The sequence below is a fragment of the Polypterus senegalus genome, chromosome 14, assembly GCF_016835505.1.
Source record: "Polypterus senegalus isolate Bchr_013 chromosome 14, ASM1683550v1, whole genome shotgun sequence".
NCBI lineage: Eukaryota > Metazoa > Chordata > Cladistia > Polypteriformes > Polypteridae > Polypterus > Polypterus senegalus.
Genome location: NC_053167.1, coordinates 131,949,961 through 131,973,121, shown reverse-complemented (window position 1 = coordinate 131,973,121; position 23,161 = coordinate 131,949,961). Strand labels below are relative to the sequence as shown.

Sequence of the window (23,161 nt, the reverse complement as noted above, 5' to 3'; positions counted from 1 at the left end):
AGGTCCTTAACTCATCAGCAGGTCTGGTATCTGCTCCTTTGGGCAAGGAGGAACAGGACGAGCACTGCCACAGCCTACAAAATGACCTCCAGCAGGCCAATGGTGTGAATGTCTCTGATCAAACAATCAGAAACAGACTTCATGAGGGTGGCCTGAAGGCCCGACATCCTCTAATGGGCTCTGTGCTCACTGCCCGGCACTATGGAGCTCGACTGACATTTGCCATAGAATACCAGAATTGGCAGGTCCACCAGTGGCACCCTGTGCTTTTCAGAGATGAGAGCAGGTTCCCCTGAGCACATGTGACAGACATGAAAGGGTCTGGAGAAACTGTGGAGAACGTTATGCTGCCTGTAACATTATTCAACATGACTGGTTTGGGGGTCAGTGATGGTCTGAGGAGGCATATCCATGGAGGGACAAAGAGACATCTACAGGCTAGACAACGGCACTTTTACTGCCAAAAGATACCGGGTTGAAATTCTTGGACCCATTGTCAGACTCTATGCTGGTGCAGTGGCTCCTGGGTTCCTCCTGGTGCACGACAATGCCCAGCCTCATGTGGCGAGAGTATGCAGGCAGTTCCTTGAGGAAGAAGAAATTGATACCATTGACTGGCCCCCACACTCACTTGCCTGACCTCAATCCAGAACAACATCTCTGGGACATTATGTTTCGGTCCATCCGATGCCGGCAGGTTGCACCTCAGGCTGTCCATGCACTCAATAATGCCCTGGTCCACATATGGGAGGAGATCCCCCAGTACACCATCCGTTGTCTCATTAGGAGTATGCCCTGACGTACTCAGGCATACATATGAGCACGTATGCAAACTACTGAGTACGATTTGGAGTTGCTGAAATGAAATTTGGCAAAATGGATGAGCCTGCTGCATTATTTTTTCACTTTGATTTTCAGGGTGTCTTTGAATTCAGCCCTCTGTGGGTTGATAATTTTCCACCAAATTCCATAAAATGATCTGGCATCCTTTTGTTCCTAACACATTAGGCCTACCATATCAGTAGAGATAGACAGCAGGACTTTTTTTCCCATTGAAATATGATGTGTTTTCAAAGTGTTCCTTTAATTTTTTGAGCAGATATATACATATATATAGATTTACAAAAGGGTCAACTTGGAATCCCCAATCAACCTATGCAGACTCAGTTGGAATATACAAACTCCACATAGACTACCAACTGGCATCAGATTCTAACTACTATGCCATTAAACATATGAGAGCAAAAAATACTATATTCACATAGTTTGTAAAGGATTTGTAATCAAAATTAAACAAAGAAAAGATTTATTTAAAAATATTTCCCTCTATGCATAACATCAAAAGAAACATATTACCAATTTGGCCTGCAATGATGGGAGGTCTCACAATAAGCAGAATCAATTTGTCCAACAAGATGTGGAGAAATCTCACAACTGGCTCCAACTGAGAAGAGCTCAGGGCGGCAATACTGGTTTTTAGCTCAGTTTCAAGATTATTCTCCATTATTCTCATGTCCCCTATCCGAACAGGGAACATATGTTCATCCAGCGCATGAACAAGAGCAAAAAACTTGTCAAGGTACTGGTCCTAAAATAAGAAACAAAATACAAATCAGAACTACAAAGACAATGGCATAAGAAATCACAAATGATATTGTGGCCTTTCGGTTAGGTTATTGGACTGTAAAGCTCAAGCTAATCACTTCTACTTCTACATTAGGTGACTATGAGTCTATCTCTTAATCAGAAATCATGATATATGGGAAAATTACATCACTATAATTTATTGATTGACCCAAATAAGGACATCAGGAAAATTCATTACATGCATTGAAAAAGAAAAGAAAATAAACAAGAAAGAAAAAAAGATCAAAAAATTAAAATCAATAAAATACATGACAAATAGATGGTCAGATAAACAAGAAATAAATAGCATTAAAAAAGAGACAAAATTAAGATGAAACAGTAACATTGTACAATTATAGTAAAAAGTAAAAGAAACAAAATTGCAAATTTGCTAAATGTTTTTAAACTTGCAAGAAAACTCCAGGCTGTAATTGCTGCCAAAGGTGCTTCAGCTAAGTATGGGTAAAGGGACTGAATATTTGTGTCAATGGCATATTTTAGTTTTTGATTTTTTTTAACAAATTTGGTAAAGTTTGAAAATCCTATTTTTGCTTTATGAAGCTGCAACATATGAATATGTGAAAAAATGAAGGAGTCTGAATGCGTTCTGAATCCACTATAGAATAATCCCATTACAAAATAGATGGATGGACAAACTTAAAAAATGAATGATCCGACTGACTGATGTTTCTGATTGGAAGCTGAATTTAAATGTTACTATGAAATGTATTTCTGCAGGCTGGTTTTTACATTTTGTGCACTGCTGTTATTTCAATGAGTCTCCCACATTGGTACATGTATCACCTAAAGTCTATTGCTGGCTTTTAAATTTTGTAATTTTTATATGTACCTACAGAATACAAGGATAAATAATAGCTCCAAGACGATATGTAAGTTCTGTATGAAAACAGATGAGCCCCATAAGTGAATTTAGAGGCAGCCAGTGAATATACAATAATTTATTTATTCAATATGAATTCTTCCTCTACCCATCTAAGGTTGATATTTTACTTTATTGATCCCTGTTTTACATTCTGTATAAATGCACATGCCAGCAGGGCCTAAATTCTGTTAGAAACCTTGATTGTAAGAATAAACAGAACAAAAAAAAAGATATTGATGAACATGTTTTTGGAAATTTAAAAAGAACTCTGTGTAAAAGACAGGAGGTGACTTGGCCATTCTTCTTTTTCGTACTATGTATGTTAAAAAAAACTGCTACTGAGAGTTTCTTATTGGTGAATTAAGAAGTCGACTGCCAGAAGAACATGGAACTTTCAACAGAATAAGCAAAGCTGTGCACACAGACTGCCCACTCAGAGCAGGAGAATTAAAAAAAAAATGAATTGCAATACATAGTTTACCATAAGTTTATATGGATATGAAAAAGTGACATGGAACACTGTTCTGGAAGGGTCTGCAAATGCTATTAAACCACAAGCCATACACATCACATTTAGGATCAATGCTCTTACTGTTGTGCTATAATCAAAAGTGAAGAAATTAAAGCCAAATGTTCACAGACATTACTGAGACACAGTGTTGCAATTAACAAGAACATATTGTGGAAGAGACTATTGAATAAAGAGGTAGACATGATTGGCTGGTGAGTTACATTTTCAAAATAGGGCAATGTTCTCAAATTTTACTTTGAAATTTCTTCAATAGGCATAATGCTCATTACCTGAGTATGCACTGCTGAAACAGCAACAACTTCGACATTGAAAACACCTTTATGATTGTCAACCCACTTCATTCCGGGTAAAGGCACCTATAATACAAAATCAACAATAACAGTCTAAGTTCCTACCACTACATTTTACCATAAAAACCCTTTAAGAAGAATCTGAATGAGATATTGGGACAGCATAGCTATTAGTTAAACAAAAGGGCTTGATAGACTGAATGGTCTCATTTGTCAAATTTATTATGTTCTTATTAAAATAGAATGGTTATAATTATGCTCTAAAACCAGAAATCATTACACTTAATGGAAATGTAATTCTCTTCCAACATACAGTGCATCCAGAAAGTATTCACAGCGCATTACTTGTTTCACATTTTGTTATGTTACAGCCTTATTCCAAAATGGATTAAATTCATTTTTTTCCTCAGAATTCTACACACAACACCCCATAATGACAACGTGAAAAAAGTTTACTTGAGGTTTTTGCAAATTTATTACAAATAAAAAAACTGAGAAAGCACATGTACATAAGTATTCACAGCCTTTGCTCAATATTTTGTCGATGCACCTTTGGCAGCAATTCCAGCCTCAAGTCTTTTTGAATATGATGCCACAAGCTTGGCACACCTATTCTTGGCCAGTTTCGCCCATTCCTCTTTGCAGCACCTCTCAAGCTCCATCAGGTTCGATGGGAAGAGTCAGTGCACAGCCATTTTAAGATCTCTCCAGAGATGTTCAATCAGATTCAAGTCTGGGCTCTGGCTGGGCCACTCAAGGACATTCACAGAGTTGTCCTGAAGCCACTCCTTTGATATCTTGGCTGTGTGCTTAGGGTCGTTTGTCCTGCTGAAAGATGAACCGTCGCCCCAGTCTGAGGTCAAGAGCGCTCTGGAGCAGGTTTTCATCCAGGATGTCTCTGTACATTGCTGCAGTCATCTTTCCCTTTATACTGACTTGTCTCCCTGTTTCATCCCCACAGCATGATGCTGCCACCACCATGCTTCACTGTAGGGATAGTATTGGCCTGGTGATGAGCGGTGCCTGGTTTCCTCCAAACGTGACGCCTGGCATTCACACTAAAGAGTTCAATCTTTGTCTCATCAGACCAGAGAATTTTGTTTCTTATGGTCTGAGAGTCCTTCAGGTGCCTTTTGACAAACTCCAGGCGGGCTGCCATGTGCCTTTTACTAAGGAGTGGCTTCCGTCTGGCTACTCTACCATACAGGCCTGATTGGTGGATTGCTGCAGAGATGGTTGTCCTTCTGGAAGGTTCTACTCTCTCCACAGAGGACCTCTAACAGTGACCATTGGGTTTTTGGTCACCTCCCTGACTAAGGCCCTTCTCCCCCAATCGCTCAGTTTAGATGGCCGGCCAGCTCTAGGAAGAGTCCTGGTGGTTTCGAACTTCTTCCACTTACGGATGATGGAGGCCACTGTGCTCATTGGGACCTTCAAAGCAGCAGAAATTTTTCTGTAACCTTCCCCAGATTTGTGCCTCGAGACAATCCTGTCTCGGAGGTCTACAGACAATAAATTTGACTTCATGCTTGGTTTGTGTTCTGACATGAACTGTCAACTGTGGGACCTTCTATAGACAGGTGTGTGCCTTTCCAAATCACGTCAGATCAACTGAATTGACCACAGGTGGACTCCAATGAAGCTGCAGAAACATCTCAAGGATGATCAGGAGAAACAGGATGCACCTAAACTCAATTTGGAGCTTCATGGCAAAGGCTGTGAATACTTATGTATATGTGCTTTCTCAGTTTCTTTATTTTTAATAAATTTGCAAAAATCTCAAGTAAACTTTTTTCACATTGTCATTATGGGGTGTTATGTGTAGAATTCTGAGAAAAAGATGAATTTAATCCATTTTGGAATAAGGCTGTAACATAAAATGTGGAAAAAGTGATGCGCTGTGAATACTTTCCGGATGCACTGTATGTATTAATAAAGATTAAAGAATTTTATCTTACAACATTTAATATTACTTGTACAATACACATAAATTCTCATGCTGGAAAGGTTTTAGGGATTCACAAAAGGAAACATACTCAGTGCGTTTCTCATATTACGCCTGTTATGAAAGACAGCAGTTTATTACCTAGTGGGGGCTCAAGGACAAAGTACTCCGTGGCCAAGTTTACATTTTTCATTGCTAAGTGTTGTGCATGGTATGCTCCATTTCTACAAAGAAATGTGTTAGTCTGTCTTTATACCTATAAAACCTCATCAGACATCAAAAAGCACAGATTTTATTTTATTTTATTATTTTTTTATTTTTTTCTCCAGCCGTCTGGAGTTTTTTTTTTGTTTTTTCTGTCCCCCCTGGCCATTGAACCTTACTCTTATTCGATGTTAATGTTGATTTATTTTGTTTTATAATTGTGTCTTTCATTTTTCTATTCTTTAATATGTAAAGCACTTTGAGCTACTGTTTGTATGAAAATGTGCTATAGAAATAAATGTTGTTGTTGTTATTAACTTTATTCAGATACTCACTTCTCATGAAAGTCCATGGAGATCAAATTGAGATGGAGTACTGCAAACCACTTGTACTCTGTACAAGTCACTAGTCTTGATTTTATATGTTCACTGTTAAAGTAAAGTTTGGTATTTTTCACTATGAAGTTATTTCTTCACAAACATGGTATATATGCATATGCCACGCAAAGTCGTGCTTTACAGTTAAGTTCTTTCTATAAATTAAAAAAAAAAAAAACACCTTGACCACAATGGTGCTTTACAAGGGATGGCATGGCACCAGGGAAAAGCTTAAAAACTTAACAAATCTAAAGAAAGTTTTGTTTTCAATCAGCAATCTCAGACACTCAGAAATGCACAGTGCCAATACCATTGCAAAAGTTGTTATGCAACACACATACACACTCTCAGACACCCATTAGTAGTAGCAACCTGGCAATAATCGGTAAAAAAGCATAAAAAAAATAGGTGGCATCCTAAATTAAAACATAGCAACAAACATAAAATTGAGTTAGCCAGAATATAAACAGAAGAAATGGATTCTGCACAGTAAAAAATAACAAGAGAGAGACTAAGAAATGCTTCAGAGAACAATTTTTTTTTAAACAAGTAAATCATCGAGTGAGGTTTGAAGAAGTGACCTGGGCACACAAGATACCACCAAAGCATGTTACCAAATCAAAGTATGTTCAATCAAATTTGAGAAATTATCCAGTAATTTGTTATAAAGTTGATGGTGATTATTACACCATTGTTAATTTATAACAAGAACACTTAAAAATGCAAAACGTCAACAATTTCAGTCAACCTCCTTGTCATTAAATTCAAGCGTGACTCTGGCTTGAAATGCTATGTAAATACGGTAAAACTAAAGTCAGACACAGGGTGACGTAATGATCTGCTTTACAGTGTTAGGCACAAATAACTAGTGGATGAAATGACATCATGCTGCAAAAAAATTAAATATTTCTATGTATTCTGCCACTTTATGATAACTCTATAGTAACTCATCAATATTCATGAGGTGGCAGAGCTTTAAACCACAAAACACAATAGCAAACCAAAAGCTGTAAACTGAATAAACTGAAACTGACTCATTATTCAAATCAACGATAGTGATAATGATGTGAACTGTTCATCAGACGTTGACAAAGCCAGTAAATCTGACACTTGTTTGGTCTCCAACTTACCAAGATTCCATGATGTTTTTGTTTGGTATCAGCTTTATACTACTGCTGATAATCCTTTACGTCATTTTTGCCCATTTATAGGTAACCCCCATCTAAAGATGGCAGTTTGATCATGATTATCTGGACTGTTATATAATTTGTTGATGACAGTCTGGTGGAGAAAATAAATGTTCAAAAGAACCACTTTATTGAGCAGTGTCAGAAATGTCACAGTCACTGTCGATTTTTCATTGCAGACAACATGTAGGTGTTTCTAAGTCTCCTGATAATAATTTCTGCTTCTTTTACTTCTATGTAAAAGTTCATTTAGTGGCATCAACCCTAGTCGTAACCAATATTTTACAAAGTTCATCATTCAGTGCATCTAGTTTGTATACATTACTTAAATAAAGGTTTAGGTAAAGCTATTTCAATCACCAGGTTCATGTATTTTAAGAGTTTCAGTTGAGCACAATCGTAATAAAGTCCCTTTCAAAAGTATTGGAATAGCAAGGCCAATTAATTTGTTTTTGCCGTGCACTGAAGACATTTGTGTGTGAGATTAAAACATGAATATGAGAAGAGAGATCAGAGTTTCAGCACTTATTTCCTGGTATTTACATCCAGATATGTTAAACAATATAGAACGGAGCACAACACTCAGCTTTTCAAGTGAGCAAAATTATTGAAACATGACAAGCTGTCAGGTGTTTCTTGTTACCCTGGTGTGTCAAATAAAATTGACTGTTCAGAGACATACTGTCTGCTCAAATCCAGCTAAATGCAGTCAAATTGATTGGGTGGTGTTTCATGATACAGATGGACAATGACCCAAAACATACAGCCAAAGCAACCCAGGAGTTTATTAAAGCAAAGAAGTAGAAAATTCTTGATTGGCCAAGTCAGTCACCTGATCTTAACCCAATTGAGCGTGCATTTCACTTGTTGAAGACTAAACTTCGGACAGAAAGGCCCACAAACAAACAGCAACTGAAAGCCGCTGCACTAAAAGCCTGGCAGAGCATTAAAAAGGAGGAAACCCAACATCTGGTGATGTCCAGGAGTTCAAGACTTCAGGCTGTCATTGCCAGCAAAGGGTTTTCAACCAAGTATTAGAAATGAACATTTCATTTCCAGTTATTTAATTTGTCCAATTACTTTTGAGCCCCTGAAATGAAGGGATTGTGTTAAAAAAATGCTTTAGTTGCCTCACATTTTTATGCAATCATTTTGTTCAACCCACTGAATTAAAGCTGAATGTCTGTACTTCAACTGCATCTGAGTTGTTTTATTTAAAACTCATTGTGGTAATGTACAGAACCAAAATTAGAAAAAAGTTGTCTCTGTCCAAATATTTACAGACCTAACTGTATTGCCTTACAATTCACGGAGAAATGCACCCAAATTAATCTGAGGAACTTTATTATGCAGCAACACAATGATCCAACTAAGTACATCAGGGTTAAAAAAAATGGAAGGTTTTAGACGGGCCAAATCAATCACCAGATCTTAACCAAACTGAACAAGCATTTCATAAACATCCTGAAGAGAAAACTGAAGAAAGAAGCCCCACAAAACAGACAACAACTAAAAGATGCGGTGGTAAAAGCCTGGAAAGGCATAACCAGTGAAGAAACAAGAAATCTGGTGGAGTCCATGGGTAGTAAGCTTAATGCAGTTATTGCAAGTAAAGGATATACAACCAAATATTTAGTATTTTTGGTTTCAATTTAGCTGGAAACATTCTACTCCAATACTTTAGCTCACTTAAAAAATTGGTTGGTTTGACAGAAAAAGTGCTCTGTTCTACGTTGTTTAACGTATCTAGGAATAAAAGCTGAAACTCTGATCTCTCTTCTCATATTCATCTTTTGAGCTCACAAACAAATGTCTTCAGTGAACAGCAAAAACAAATTAATTGAAATGCTGTTCCACTTCTTTTGAAGGGGACTGCATACTATGACACTACACAAAAAAATTACATTTTAGTCCTCTGTCACTCAGGAATATTTTTTACTTAATTTATAAAAGCTGCTGCTACCCAAACTCTGTGCTGCTAAATTAATTTATTTTTCAGCTGTAAATCCACGGGGCAGAGCTCTAAAACAACCAAATCTAAGCAATCTGCTCAACTTTTTTTTTTTTTTTTAAAGATCATTTTCACTTGTTTACTTGTAGTGCTCATTCCCTTTCCCCCTTTTCTCAACACTTTGCTCTCCTATTCAAACAAACAATCTCCATAAATGCATGACACTTTACTTTTAAATCTACCTTGACATCAGCCTACACAGCCCAGTACAAGTGAAGTGAATCCCTTAAGGCAGCAAGTGACTAATTGCTGCATGGATGTTGTCAGTCTGCTTATTATCCACAAAGCCAACAGTAAATAATGCTGGTAGTCAATCCGAGAGAGTTTTATTCTCTACTATTGAGTTTTGCTAAACCCAGGTCACTTAGTGGAATGCCTCCAAAAAACTTCCAGTGAAACTTGAGAGGCTTTTGCTATAGTTTTAAATACAAAATTAATTATATTAGAAATAATATAGTACATACACCCAAAGCTCAGTCAGTCAGTCATTGTCCAATCCGCTATATCCTAACACAGGGTCACGGGGGTCTACTGGAACCAATCCCAGCCAGCACAGGGCACAAGGCAGAAACACATCCCGGGCAGGGTGCCAGCCCACCGCAGGGGACACACACCCACGCACCAAGCACACACTACGGACAATTTAGGATTGTCAATGCACCTAACCTAACCCAGGTCTCCTTACTAAGGGGCAGCTACGTTACCACTGCACCACCATACTGCCCCTTCCACCCAAAGCTGATCCTACTAAATCCTGGTATTCCATTCTAAGCTAATGAAATTCTATCACCAGAATAGATTTACCTGATCTATATAGAATTTCTCAGTTGAAACCCTCCACCTGCGTCCTTGACCCAATACCAAAAAACTTTTTTTCAAAGACGTATCCGATGTGCTTATTGATAGTGTGCTTGATATAGTAAATTCATCATTAGATACGGGGGTCTTAACAACAACAACATTTATTTATATAGCACATTTTCATACAAATCATTGTAGCTCAAATTTGCTTTACATAATGAAGAAAAGAGAAATAAAAAACAAAGTAAGAATTAGAATAAGACAACACTAATTAACATGGAATAAGAGTAAGGTCTGATGGCCAGGGAGGACAGAAAAAACAAAAAAAAGCTCCAGACAGATAGAGAGGAAAAATAAAATCTGCAGGGGTTCCAGGCCACGGGACCACCCAGTCCCCTCTGGGCATTCTACCTAACATAAATGAAACAGTCCTCTTTGTATTTAGGGTTCTCTTGGAAGGACTTTATGATGAAGATGGCTGTTGTTAAAATAATCTCGACTTTTCTGTTTTTGACAATTTTAGACCCATTTCTAACCTGCCTTTCTTAAGTAAAATTCTAGACAAGACAGTCATTACACAAATAAATGATCACTTGAATAAACCTGCTATTCTTGACAAGTTTCAGTCAGGTTTTAGACCAAATCACAGTACAAAAACTGCACTTGTTAAAGTAGTAAATGACTTGCAGGTTAATGTGAACAGAGGCCGTTTATCTGTTCTCATCCTCTTAGATCAGAGTGCAGCATTTGATACAGTTGGTCACAATATTCTTATAGATCACCTTAGTCAGTGGGTGAGCCTCTCTGGCATTGTCTTAAATTGGTTTGAGTCTTTCTTAATGGGTAGAAAATTCTTTGTTAGTTGTGGAAATTATACTTCAAAGACACATGATATTCTAGTGTATATGGTGTTCCACAAGGCTCTATCCTGGATCCACTGCTCGTTTCGATCTACATTGGTCAAATTATCTTGAGGCATAATGTGAGCTACCACAGCTATGCTAATGATACACAACCGTGTTTATCAATAGCGCCTGATGACCCCGACTCTTTTGGTTCACTGACCCAATATCTTACTTGTGTCTCTGAGTGGATGATATTCTTGAATAAAAGCACACTTGTTTTGTTATACTTTTTGTGAAAGTGTATATTTGATATTTGGACTTCATGCTTAATACATTATACACTTCATGTCTACATTTTGTCAATTATTACTAAAATATGAAAAACATTTCTGTTTTAGTGATGTTTTTACATAGATCATTGTAGACATGGAACACACATGAAATGCATGTATTCCAAATACACGATATATAATTTACCCTCAATAACTCCAGGCACTTCACTCCAAGATAAACACTGCGCACCGAGAACCATCTTTGCAAATTGAGCTACGGCAGTGGGCGGGGGATGAGATAGCAGGCTGCTGGCTGCTTGCGCTGATCGACACATTCACAAGACAAAAGACGCAGACGGAGAGGAGCGAAGGGATTTAATTTAGGCCGGGATTCCAAGTTTTTTCACAGGCTTCGGTAATTCTAGTGTTAATGGCTTTTTCCTGCTTTGCACTCTGCTGCTGTGATAGACTCCGAATTGGATTAAGCAGGCTGAAGATTGTTATTTTTCCCATACATTTTTCCACAATTATCATTTAAGATTGTTGCTATAGTTCCATTCACGTGGTTACTTTTTGGAAAGTGAGTGAGTCATTGTGCATGTGAGCATCAAGCACACTGTGGTATATGAAAAAATGTTCCAATGACAGAAATGGAAAGAAGCAAACACTTGGTTTATTAATCCCAACAATCTTATTTTTGGCATAATATTAATTCACCAAATGAAATATAGTTATATATATATTGTATCACAGATGACATATAGTATGGCCACAAGCTCACCGGCTACATATAAGGTAATGAGGTGGGTGCTGTGACAGAAATAGCAATCTTCAAAAAACAATTACATGAAGCTGCATGTAATACAGCATCTTCTTATGTCATTCCATTTTAAAAAGTCAGTTTTTAAGTTAACAATTAATGAATTAGTAGGGAACTAGCATGACATAGCTGATGCTTCAGTATCATGAATTAACAAAATGTAATTAATACTAATTAATAGATAGATAGATAGATAGATAGATAGATAGATAGATAGATAGATAGATAGATAGATAGATAGATAGATAGATAGATAGATAGATAGATAGATAGATAGATAGATAGATAGATAGATAGATAGATAGATAGATAGATACTTTATTAATCCCAAGGGGAAATTCACAATACTAATACTAAAACAATTTTCTTTATATACCATGCATGACATTCACTTGCGTTTGTAGAATATTTATGTTCTACATGTATAGATACACAGTATCATTTTTTATGGTTAATTTTTCTCGGTGCTTTATCAATGTTTGGGTAATCAGGAGAAACTTGCTATGTAAAATAGCACTACACATGCTCATAGTTGTCCCTATACTTTCAGATTCATTACCCAGAATAGGAGAACAACAGGAACAGCCGATTTATTCAAAAGAACGATCAATTACTACAACTGAACACAAATGACTTGGGTAGATTTAGAAGGTAACTGATGACAGAGTTAATTTACAAGTGGCGTTATTATGATGAATGTAGATATACAGTATACAAATCTTTCTTCTACATGCATTATTTTTAACATACTTTCAAAACTTTGATCGAAATGTTATGTGCAAATGCAAATAACCTTTTTTGAAAATGTGTGTAGGCTTGCAAACTCCAGAAACTAATTGTATTTTTGGACTATGATGAACAATTTAATTTTAACACTAAAAGTGACAAACACAAAACACTTGCAATAAATGGCCGCACATTATAAGACAACTTACATCTGGAGAGAGGACTGAATACGACTGTGGTGGCTTCTCTAGAGACACTGGGAGGCAAAACTGGCCAGTTCTCAGACGTCCATTCTGAAGCATTGGAATCCACTGAGGAAAAGAAGGGGGACTAGCTCATCAAAAGTGCTAAATTGCAACAAAGGAAAATGTGAAAGAAGTCTCAAAATACAAATATTTTTGGAAAACAACATTACGTACTGGAAAATACATAAAGATACCGAAATATCACAGAAACTCTATAAACAACTGGGTGACAACAATCAATTCCATTTATTGTATTTTTTTTTTTTTAATAACACTCCTCGTGTAATAAAACTATAACTCAATAAAAATAAATCATTAAATGATACATTGTTTACATACATACATAAACCAAATTGATTAAAACAGAAATTAACCTCAAAGTTGAACAAACAAATTACACCAATATAGAGTCCCATCAATACAGTACCTGAAATATGGACAGGACAGATGACAACACAGAGCAAAGTAGGATATGAACCCAGGACTCTAGATCTATGAAGCAAACCATTTAAATAAAATGAACTGATTTTAACATAGCTTACATATATTTTGTCACTGTGTGGAGTTTGCAGTTTTTTGTGTGTATCTATATGGACTTATCACTAGATACCTCGTGTTTACTCCATAACTGAAAGATGTGCATATTAGGCTAATTGGCAAGTCTGCAAGTGTGGCCTTTAATGGACTGACACTCCAATCAACATCAATCGTACTATACTAAGAAAACTAATTAAACTACAATCATTTTCAAACTGTGTTACCTAACTTCCACAATCATAAACCTGTGTTCTTTAAATGGAATTATCTACCTTGACCTGTTCAACACATTCTTAGTTTCTGAACTTGAAATAGGCAGACCTTTTAATATTGCCACTTATTTTGATTAAGATATTAAGTGGTGGCTCTGAGGCTAAGGATCTGCACTGTTATCTGGAAGGTTGACGGATCAAATCCCATTACTGACAGAAGAGATCCTACTCCATTGGGCCCTTCAGCAAGACCCTTAACCTGAAAATTGCTCCGGGGCACTGCACTGTACAATGGCTGACCTTGTACTTGGACCTCCAAAGATCATCCGAGAAGACAATTTTCCCTTGGGGATTAATACAGTGTACCAAATATCAACATAAAAATCTCTTTTCTAGATTTTAAATTCCAACTACACAATCTCCATTAGTAACTTATTTAAGACAATTGATTTCGTGAAGTACTATTGCAGTTCCAAATTCCAAAGTAAAATCTCACTTAGAATGTCGCTAGTAGCCTGTTGTTATTGTGACAACAGCTTAGAAGATTATTTGATAGACTAGACAAGGTCACCATGGACCTTAGTGCAGCTTGCACTTTGCCTTACTAGATCCAAAAAAAAAACCAAAAACCGTATTTTCATATGTTCAAGCCCAAAAAAACATGCAACTTGAAAACAATCTACCCTGAAATAAAGTAATTGCCAATTCTTAAATAAAATTAACTTAACTATTATAAAAAATATATATATTTTCCTTAGTAAGAATCTTCAAACAATATGTGCATATCAAACTTTATTTCTTCTATGCCAATACAATTAATATGATTTATTTTAAGGAGCCTCCCATTAAAATTGTGATTTTATGCCAGCTTTTTAACTAACATGTCTACAGAGCCTAGTCAAACTACCAAATTTCAGTATTCATAACAGCTGAACCAACCAGCGTGTGTATTCAGAGATGTTTGTATGCTTAATTAATTTTATATTATTTCACTAAAACTGAAAGATATTTTTAACACATGAAAACTTGCAATTGTACAAATATAGAGTGAAACTATCAGTCAAAAATTAAAAAGTGCTGTTATTGAACTTTTCTATTTTAACAACAGACAATGGAGATTTAATACCGTATATCCAACTGGTGTTTCTAAAGGAGTGTTTTGTTTCTGTTGGCAGCTGACGTGGTAAAAAGTAAACAGAATATGATGATGGTCTGTCAAAGTTGCAGGAAGTTTGATCTTAATTTCATCATAGAAGTCTGGTGATCTAAGATTAAGAAAGAAGAACACAAGATTACAACAGCTTTAATACAAATCTAAAACCACCACTCTCCAGAAACAATTAGTGTAAGACACATTTGTGTGGGGGTGAGAATTAGTATTAGGAATACCAGAGAACATTTTGTGCTATATACCTTTCTCTTTATCATGTCAAGAACAAAAATTTGACTTTCAGTATTTACTCCTGGAAATCTCTAAATATGTCCAAATACATTTGTAACAGGGCTCTTTATTTGCTCACTTGGTAAAGGCACAAAGGCAGCCGTGGAATAGCTGGCCAACTACTAAGCTTTTAAGTACCATCAATTTTCCCCTCTGGCAAAGGAAGACAAACCATTAAGGTGGGATAGCATTGCAGGAAGACAAATGAGAGAGTCAAAGTCTAGTTTCACTTCAATCACTGATTACTCAAAACAAATAAAGCAGAAAGCAATACCTGAAGATCATTTCCTACAAACTGCACGCTCTAAACAGATTCACAGTACTGACCGTACATCACACAAACAATTGCAACACTCGAAGAAGACAGGAAAGAAATTAGGTTAATTGGATTACCTATTATGGTACACAACTGCTGTGTAAGCTTCCTTGGAAAATTCTGCACAACTGGATTTTCCAAATATTACCTGTAAAAGCATGAAATCAAAATGAATGATCAGATGTACAAGTATTATACAGTGGTGTGAAAAACTATTTGCCCCCTTCCTGATTTCTTATTCTTTTGCATGTTTGTCACACAAAATGTTTCTGATCATCAAACACATTTAACCATTAGTCAAATATAACACAAGTAAACACAAAATGCCGTTTTTAAATGATGGTTTTTATTATTTAGGAGAAAAAATCCAAACCTACATGGCCCTGTGTGAAAAAGTAATTGCCCCCGGAACCTAATAACTGGTTGGGCCACCCTTAGCAGCAATAACTGCAATCAAGCGTTTGCGATAACTTGCAATGAGTCTTTTACAGCGCTCTGGAGGAATTTTGGCCCACTCATCTTTGCAGAATTGTTGTAATTCAGCTTTATTTGAGGGTTTTCTAGCATGAACCGCCTTTTTAAGGTCATGCCATAGCATCTCAATTGGATTCAGGTCAGGACTTTGACTAGGCCACTCCAAAGTCTTCATTTTGTTTTTCTTCAGCCATTCAGAGGTGGATTTGCTGGTGTGTTTTGGGTCATTGTCCTGTTGCAGCACCCAAGATCGCTTCAGCTTGAGTTGACGAACAGATGGCCGGACATTCTCCTTCAGGATTTTTTGGTAGACAGTGGAATTCATGGTTCCATCTATCACAGCAAGCCTTCCAGGTCCTGAAGCAGCAAAACAACCCCAGACCATCACACTACCACCACCATATTTTACTGTTGGTATGATGTTCTTTTTCTGAAATGCTGCGTTCCTTTTCGCCAGATGTAACGGGACATTTGCCTTCCAAAAGTTCAACTTTTGTCTCATCAGTCCACAAGGTATTTTCCCAAAAGTCTTGGCAATCATTGAGATGTTTCTTAGCAAAATTGAGACGAGCCCTAATGTTCTTTTGCTTAACAGTGGGTTGCGTCTTGGAAATCTGCCATGCAGGCCGTTTTGCCCAGTCTCTTTCTTATGGTGGAGTCGTGAACACTGACCTTAATTGAGGCAAGTGAGGCCTGCAGTTCTTTAGACGTTGTCCTGGGGTATTTTGTGACCTCTCGGATGAGTCGTCTCTGCGCTCTTGGGGTAATTTTGGTCGTCCAGCCACTCCTGGGAAGGTTCACCACTGTTCCATGTTTTTGCCATTTGTGGATAATGGCTCTCACTGTGGTTCACTGGAGTGCCAAAGCTTTAGAAATGGCTTTATAACCTTTACCAGACTGATAGATCTCAATTACTTCTGTTCTCAATTGTTCCTGAATTTCTTTGGATCTTGGCATGATGTCTAGCTTTTGAGGTGCTTTTGGTCTACTTCTCTGTGTCAGGCAGCTCCTATTGAAGTGATTTCTTGATTGAAACAGGTGTGGCAGTAATCAGGCCTAGGGGTGGCTACGGAAATTGAACTCAGGTGTGATACACCACAGTTAGGTGATTTTTTAACAAGGCGGCAATTACTTTTTCACACAGGGCCATGTAGGTTTGGATTTTTTTCTCCCTAAATAATAAAAACCATCATTTAAAAACTGCATTTTGTGTTTACTTGTGTTATATTTGACTAATGGTTAAATGTGTTTGATGATCAGAAACATTTTGCGTGACAAACATGCAAAAGAATAAGAAATCAGGAAGGGGCAAATAGTTTTTCACACCACTGTATACCAAAATCATTCCTCAAAAAAGCAGAAAAATTGCATTTGCTTTCCTTCAGAAAATGTAATGGAACACGTAAAAATGTTTTTCAGCTTGTGTAAAAGGAGAAATATCAGTGTGTCACTACTGCCAGGAAAAGAATGATGAAATTACAGTGGTACCTCGGTATACGTCCTTAATCCGTTCCAGATCCTTTGATTTATACCAAACAGGACGCATAATAAACAAATTTTTCCCATAAGAAATAAAGGGAAAATGATAAATCCATTCCCATTAAAAAAAAAAACCCTATTGTTATTGGCATATTATACATTGATGGGGTTGTATAAAATAAGTTAAACACTGCTTAATGCTAAAATACATAAATACAAAAGCAATTAGATGAAATAAATGAAAATTTAACCTCACTTTACTTTTTAATAGCGTCTTTGTTTTTCACAATCGTAGATACCGTCGTTCTCGGCATACGGTATGCAGCAGCCATGTCCCGGATACACATGCCACCTTCATACTTTCCAACAATCAATTCAAATGTACGCGAAAAAACACAAAATTACGAGAAAATTCACATAGTGTTATAGCGCGGGTTCTTCACTGAATGCTAGCAACTGGCGTATTGATGCTCGTGGGCAGTTGTGGCTTTGTCTCGAGAGAGGTAAACAAGGGTAGCACGCGAGTCGTATTCCTAACAAAGGTCGTATACCAAGCAAAATTTTTCATGTCCAAACAGGAAATATACCAAGTTGGACTTATTCCAAAGCGGACGCATACCGAGGTACCACTGTAGTTAGAAATCTACAAGTATTAGTTTAGTTTAGTTATTTTTTCTTTTATTTTGTAACAGTACCGAAACTGTCTAATTTAACACATTAATTTAAAACATTTATTGTGTATTTTGTTCTTGATATAGATTAATGAACATTTCTTTCCTTTGGTAGTTGTATGCCCAAAATTCACTTCTTTAAAAAAAGATTCCATTGATTACTTAAAATTGATTTCAAATTTTGTTAAACATTTTGCTACTCATTAATCACATTGCTAATATACTAGCACTAGAGATTATCCACCACTGACTCTGAACTAGCCCTTACAATTTGATAGACTCAAGCTTCCCCGCAACCCTATTCCATAAAAACAGGTTTGGAAAATGGATGTTTCAATGCATAGGATGAAAGGAAAAAAGTTAATAACAGTTGAAATTAAAATGCAACAAACACAATTGTGCTCTTTGTTAGTGAAGACCAATGTGAAGTTTCTGAAATGGATTCCTTTTGTTTCACTGACAAAGATAATATAACAATTAAACAAATAAAATAAGCCAAGACTGCAAAGGGAGGAAACTAAAAGGGGAGCACACAAGTCGTACATTTGCTCGGGTGGTAAAACGACATCAACTGAGATGTCAAAAGCATCTGACATAAAAAAAAGCATATGAACAGCAAGTGTACTGGAACAAAAAAAGGTCATAAAGATACAAGATGATATTATTGTGAAGGAATACTGATAAAACAAATGCAACTGAGATATGTTAATAATGTTTAAAATGTACTATTCATCTAACAAATAAAAAGAAAAAAATTACAGCCTAAAAACTATAAAGGCAACTAATACAAAAAGGTACTAAAAGTTGAACTGTCCTTACTGGCATGGCATTGCTGGGATCTTCGCCACACATAAATTGAACTTTAACAGTAATATTCCTTGCTGAACCTTGACGATTTGCAAAGTTAAGACTTTGTGCATATACGAAAAGCAAATTCCTGCCAAAAAAGAAACAAAAAGCACATTATCAGAAATAAAATGTCAAAGCAGAATATAAACATTAAACATACCTAAAAATAAGCATTACGCATGTCTATATGTGCTAACACACAAAAAGCTAGCATCAGAACCTCACACAAAATCATACAGTAGAAAGTAATAACATAAGTCATACAATTAAATAAGGAAGGAAATCTGTGACGCTAAGTGAAAACTGCATTTTTAGATACTTTTGAATGAGATTAAGGTGGTGTTACCTACAGAAAAACACTATACAATGTAAAGCTCTGTTTGAAGAACATGAGCGCAATTCAAAACTAAAGCATAAGTCAAGCATCTAAACAAAATGGCTTGGGCCAGTTTATACATAATTAGAGTAATATACTGCATATTATACAATGTTAATCCGCTGCTATAAGGTCACAATATCAAGGAGGAGGCTCATCTGGACAATAAGACATAATTATACCACAATACAGAAGTATGTTGGAACATTTATGATTCAAGTTATGAATATCTTTGTAATAATTTAAAAACAAATTATAACCTAATAAACAAATTGGCCAAGAGCAGTGATTTCTGCCTCCAGGTGTTTTTTTGTAGCCATCTACAGTCCCTGACAAAAGTCTTGTCGCTTCTCTATTTTGTAGAAACTCCTGCTATTAACCTGACTTTTAATTAATCAACTGGTGTTAGAAATAGCTCATATGAAAAGCTAAAGCCCTCCAAAATTATGTTTAATGCACTGAAATAAATTAATTTCACTGAAAAAAGATTGATCATTTAATCAAGACAGAAAGGTCAAATTTGGGCAAGACAAAAGTTTTGTCACCTAAACAGAAAATGAACAACTTTACTGCAAATCCAAAAATATGTCAGCAAATTAAGTAGTGGTGCTGTGAGATCCAAATTTAATATCTTGTATGACTTCCATGAGCTTGAAGGACAGCATCCATGCGTTTGGCAAGGATTCATACAATATATTGATGAAGTCATCAGGGATAGCAAAGAAAACAGTCTTGCATGCCTCCCAGAGTTCATCAATATTCTTTGGTTTCGTCTTCCATGCTTCCTCTTTCATCCTACCCCACATATGCTCAATGATGTTCATGTCTGGTGACTGGGCTGGCCAATCCTGGAGCATCTTGATCTTCTTCGCTTTAAGGAACCTTGATGTGGAGATGGAAGTATGCGATGGAGCACCATCCTGCTGCAGAATTTGGCCTTTTTTATGGTTGGGAATATAAGAGGTAGCTAAGATTTTTTGGTATTTTAGACTATTGACGTTGCCTTCCACCCTGCAGATCCCTCGCATACCCCCATACTGGATGTAACCCCAGACCATGATTTTGCCTCCACCAAACTTCACTGTTTTCTGGGTAAATCTTGGCTCCATGTGGGTTCCAGTAGGTTTCCTGCAATATTTGTGGTGACTGTGGTGTAATTCAACAGAAGATTCATCTGAAAAATCCACCTTCTGCCACTTTTCCAGCGTCTATCCTTTTAGCAGGCTGTGGGCCTTGGCAAATGCCACACGGTTTTTCAATTGTCTTTTGTTTAGTGTTGGCTTATGGGCACTGATTCAACCATGGAGGTCATTTCGAGACAGAATCCGACAAACTGTTCTGGTTGACACAGGAACTTCAGGTGACCAGATCTCGTGGAGCTCTGCTGCAGTGGAAAATGGGCTGGCCTTAGAATTTCGAGCCAACAAACGGTCCTCTCGAGCAGTTGTCTTGCGGGGTCTTCCTGACCTGGGCTTGTCAAAAACGTCTCCAGTCTCTTCAAATCTTTTTTTTATCCTCTGAACTTGACGCTGAGACACATTGAAGGAGTTTGCCACATCAGCAGTGGATTTGGTCTTCAGCCTCTTGATAATCAACACTTTAGTCTCAGGGTGAATCTTAGGCATGTTTGCAGAGGTCTAGTTGCAGTTGATGTGAAGGTCTAGTGTACTGGGGTTCTTGTTATACACACCTGAGACCTAATTGATCCATTATTAGTCACAGGTGAAGCTCATATGACAAGGCAACAACACTTAAGCCTTGCCAAAAATTGACTCAATGGGCTTTACCAAGCTGTGAATATTAGAATACTTTTTGTCAGTTTCATTATTACAAAAGCTGATGGGAAAAAGTCTACGTGACCATCATCATTATCAAGCCCTTCCGTGAGAACCCTAAATCCAAAGAGGACTGTTTCATTTATGTTAGGTAGAATGTCCAGAGGGGACTGGGTGGTCTCATGGTCTGGAATCCCTACAGATTTTATTTTTTCTTCAGCCGTCTGGAGTTTTTGTTTTTCTGTCCCCCCTGGCCATTGAACCTTACTCTTATTCGATGTTAATTAATGTTGATTTATTTTGTTTTATAATTGTGTCTTTCATTTTTCTATTCTTTAATATGTAAAGCACTTTGAGCTACTGTTTGTATGAAAATGTGCTATAGAAATAAATGTTGTTGTTGTTGTTGTAACAAAATCTTGATTAGAAATATATTTTAGCGGCACTTCAGGTCAATTTGTACACAAGCGACAAGACTTTTGTCAGGGACTGTATAAGCTTCCTGCACCTGTCAGTTGGAATTTTCTCCAACTAAACATACAAGTTCTACAGGCAGTGTGTCATAGTGGTTAAGGCTTTGGATTTCAGGCCTTCAAACTCTGAACCTTGATGGTTCAAATCCTACTACAGACACTGTGTGACCAACAGCAAGTCACTTCACCTATTTGTGCTCCAATTGGAAAAACAACAGAAATGTAACCAGTTATATCTAAAATGTTATAAGTTGCTTTGGGTAAAGGTGTCTGCCAAATAATAATAATGGAGGTTTACTGTAGTCTTACAGTACCCTTTTTTTACATATATATATATATAAAAATCACAACTGGTACAGACCAAACAAAGCAACTTTATTAAGATATCTTTAAGTCAAATAAAACACAGGCAGAAAGAAGAATTAAATAAATGGAAGTGAGGATGACAGATATCGTTTTTCCAGTGGTGTAAGTAAAATAGTGAATGAACAGAAAAGACTTCAATACTAACACTGGAATTAAAAAGACTTAATACAGTACATGCTTGATCTCTTGTGTTTCAGTCCATAAAAGTTCCTTCTGCTGAATGTAGCCTTCAAGCTTGGATGATTTTACATGCAAACTTTAGCTGTTACAGGCCAAGGTAAGTTGTTTAACAAATATCTTTAAGACATTAATTTTTTGATACTAAAACCATAATTCAGAGACATAATATTTATATTAAATATAAAAAATAGTACAATAATAAATAAAAATATGAAATGCACAACTAAATATCAATGAAATTATGACTACACAGAATTTATATAATTAAACGTGCATTCTGGATCTTGTGTTTAAATAGTCTGCTTGCCCAAGCATATAGTGGACATAGAATTTTTTTTCTTTTCATTTTAAATCATGAATAGAGTGAGGAGGTCCTCAAGTTCATGTTAAGAATGTGGTTAAAAGTGCTGCTAATAAAGATTCAACTGCAAAGGTAACACTGTTAAAACTGAGACACCAAAACCAACATACTTTGAAAGCTCACGGATTTGGAACAAATTGGTATAGTTTATATGAGAATGGATTTCATCTTGAGGTGCAATGAAATTTAAAGTTGCATACAACTGCAGTCGTATGTTTTGTTAACTTCAGTCATGTTTTATAAACTCACTCATTTTTTGCTGGTGACAGTTATAGGAGTTTATCCCCAGGAACAACAGGTAAAACATAAAAAAATCATTAAAAGCTACTCCGGTTCATCACATATCATATTAATACAAGACACTGTATTCCCCAACACTAAATAAGATTAACCACCCATCATATCCTGCTGCTCGCTGATTCTCTATCACAGTGGTACAATATCTGAATTCTGTCTTACTTGTAATACATCAAGACATCCAACCTTTGAATCCTTTCTCCAAACTAAGTGACAGGACAAACTGAATAGCCAAAGATTCAGCAAATTTGACCATGTCCATGTGCTCACTGTTGGAGATTTTGATTATGTGCTACCCATCTATGCCTTGACTAAAAAGAAGTCAAATCATAATTAAGTGTCAAGCTAAAAGCTAGCTAGCTCTGTTGAAATGTCTATCTGTTTAGTCCGTCTGTCACCTATTCTGAGATGTGATTAGTCAATTAAGCAAAGGATGTAAAATATAACCATTTTTCAAGGAGCAAAGTAAATAATCTATTCATGCGTATAACTGACAAACAGTTGCCGGACTTGCACAGGGTGTCATTTTTGCAATCGTTAATTTTGCTAAAACATACTTAGTAAGAGCAACTAAGTTACACAAAACAGGT

At 36.5% G+C, this 23,161-nt stretch overlaps 1 protein-coding gene across 13 annotated transcripts in view; it reads right to left on the bottom strand.

The window, feature by feature from the left end:
- The window catches only part of dock7 (dedicator of cytokinesis 7), a 267,403-nt gene that overhangs the window by 106,209 nt on the left and 138,033 nt on the right, over positions 1-23,161 (bottom strand). For all 13 annotated transcript variants that reach the window (XM_039735264.1, XM_039735253.1, XM_039735254.1 and 10 more), the window contains exons 15-20: positions 18,714-18,831; positions 15,348-15,418; positions 14,640-14,778; positions 12,729-12,830; positions 3,311-3,397; positions 1,357-1,588 (exon numbers count right to left, since the gene is read on the bottom strand). In XM_039735264.1, coding sequence (XP_039591198.1) covers positions 1,357-1,588; positions 3,311-3,397; positions 12,729-12,830; positions 14,640-14,778; positions 15,348-15,418; positions 18,714-18,831 — 749 coding nt within the window. The remainder of the gene's footprint in view (positions 1-1,356; positions 1,589-3,310; positions 3,398-12,728; positions 12,831-14,639; positions 14,779-15,347; positions 15,419-18,713; positions 18,832-23,161) is intronic.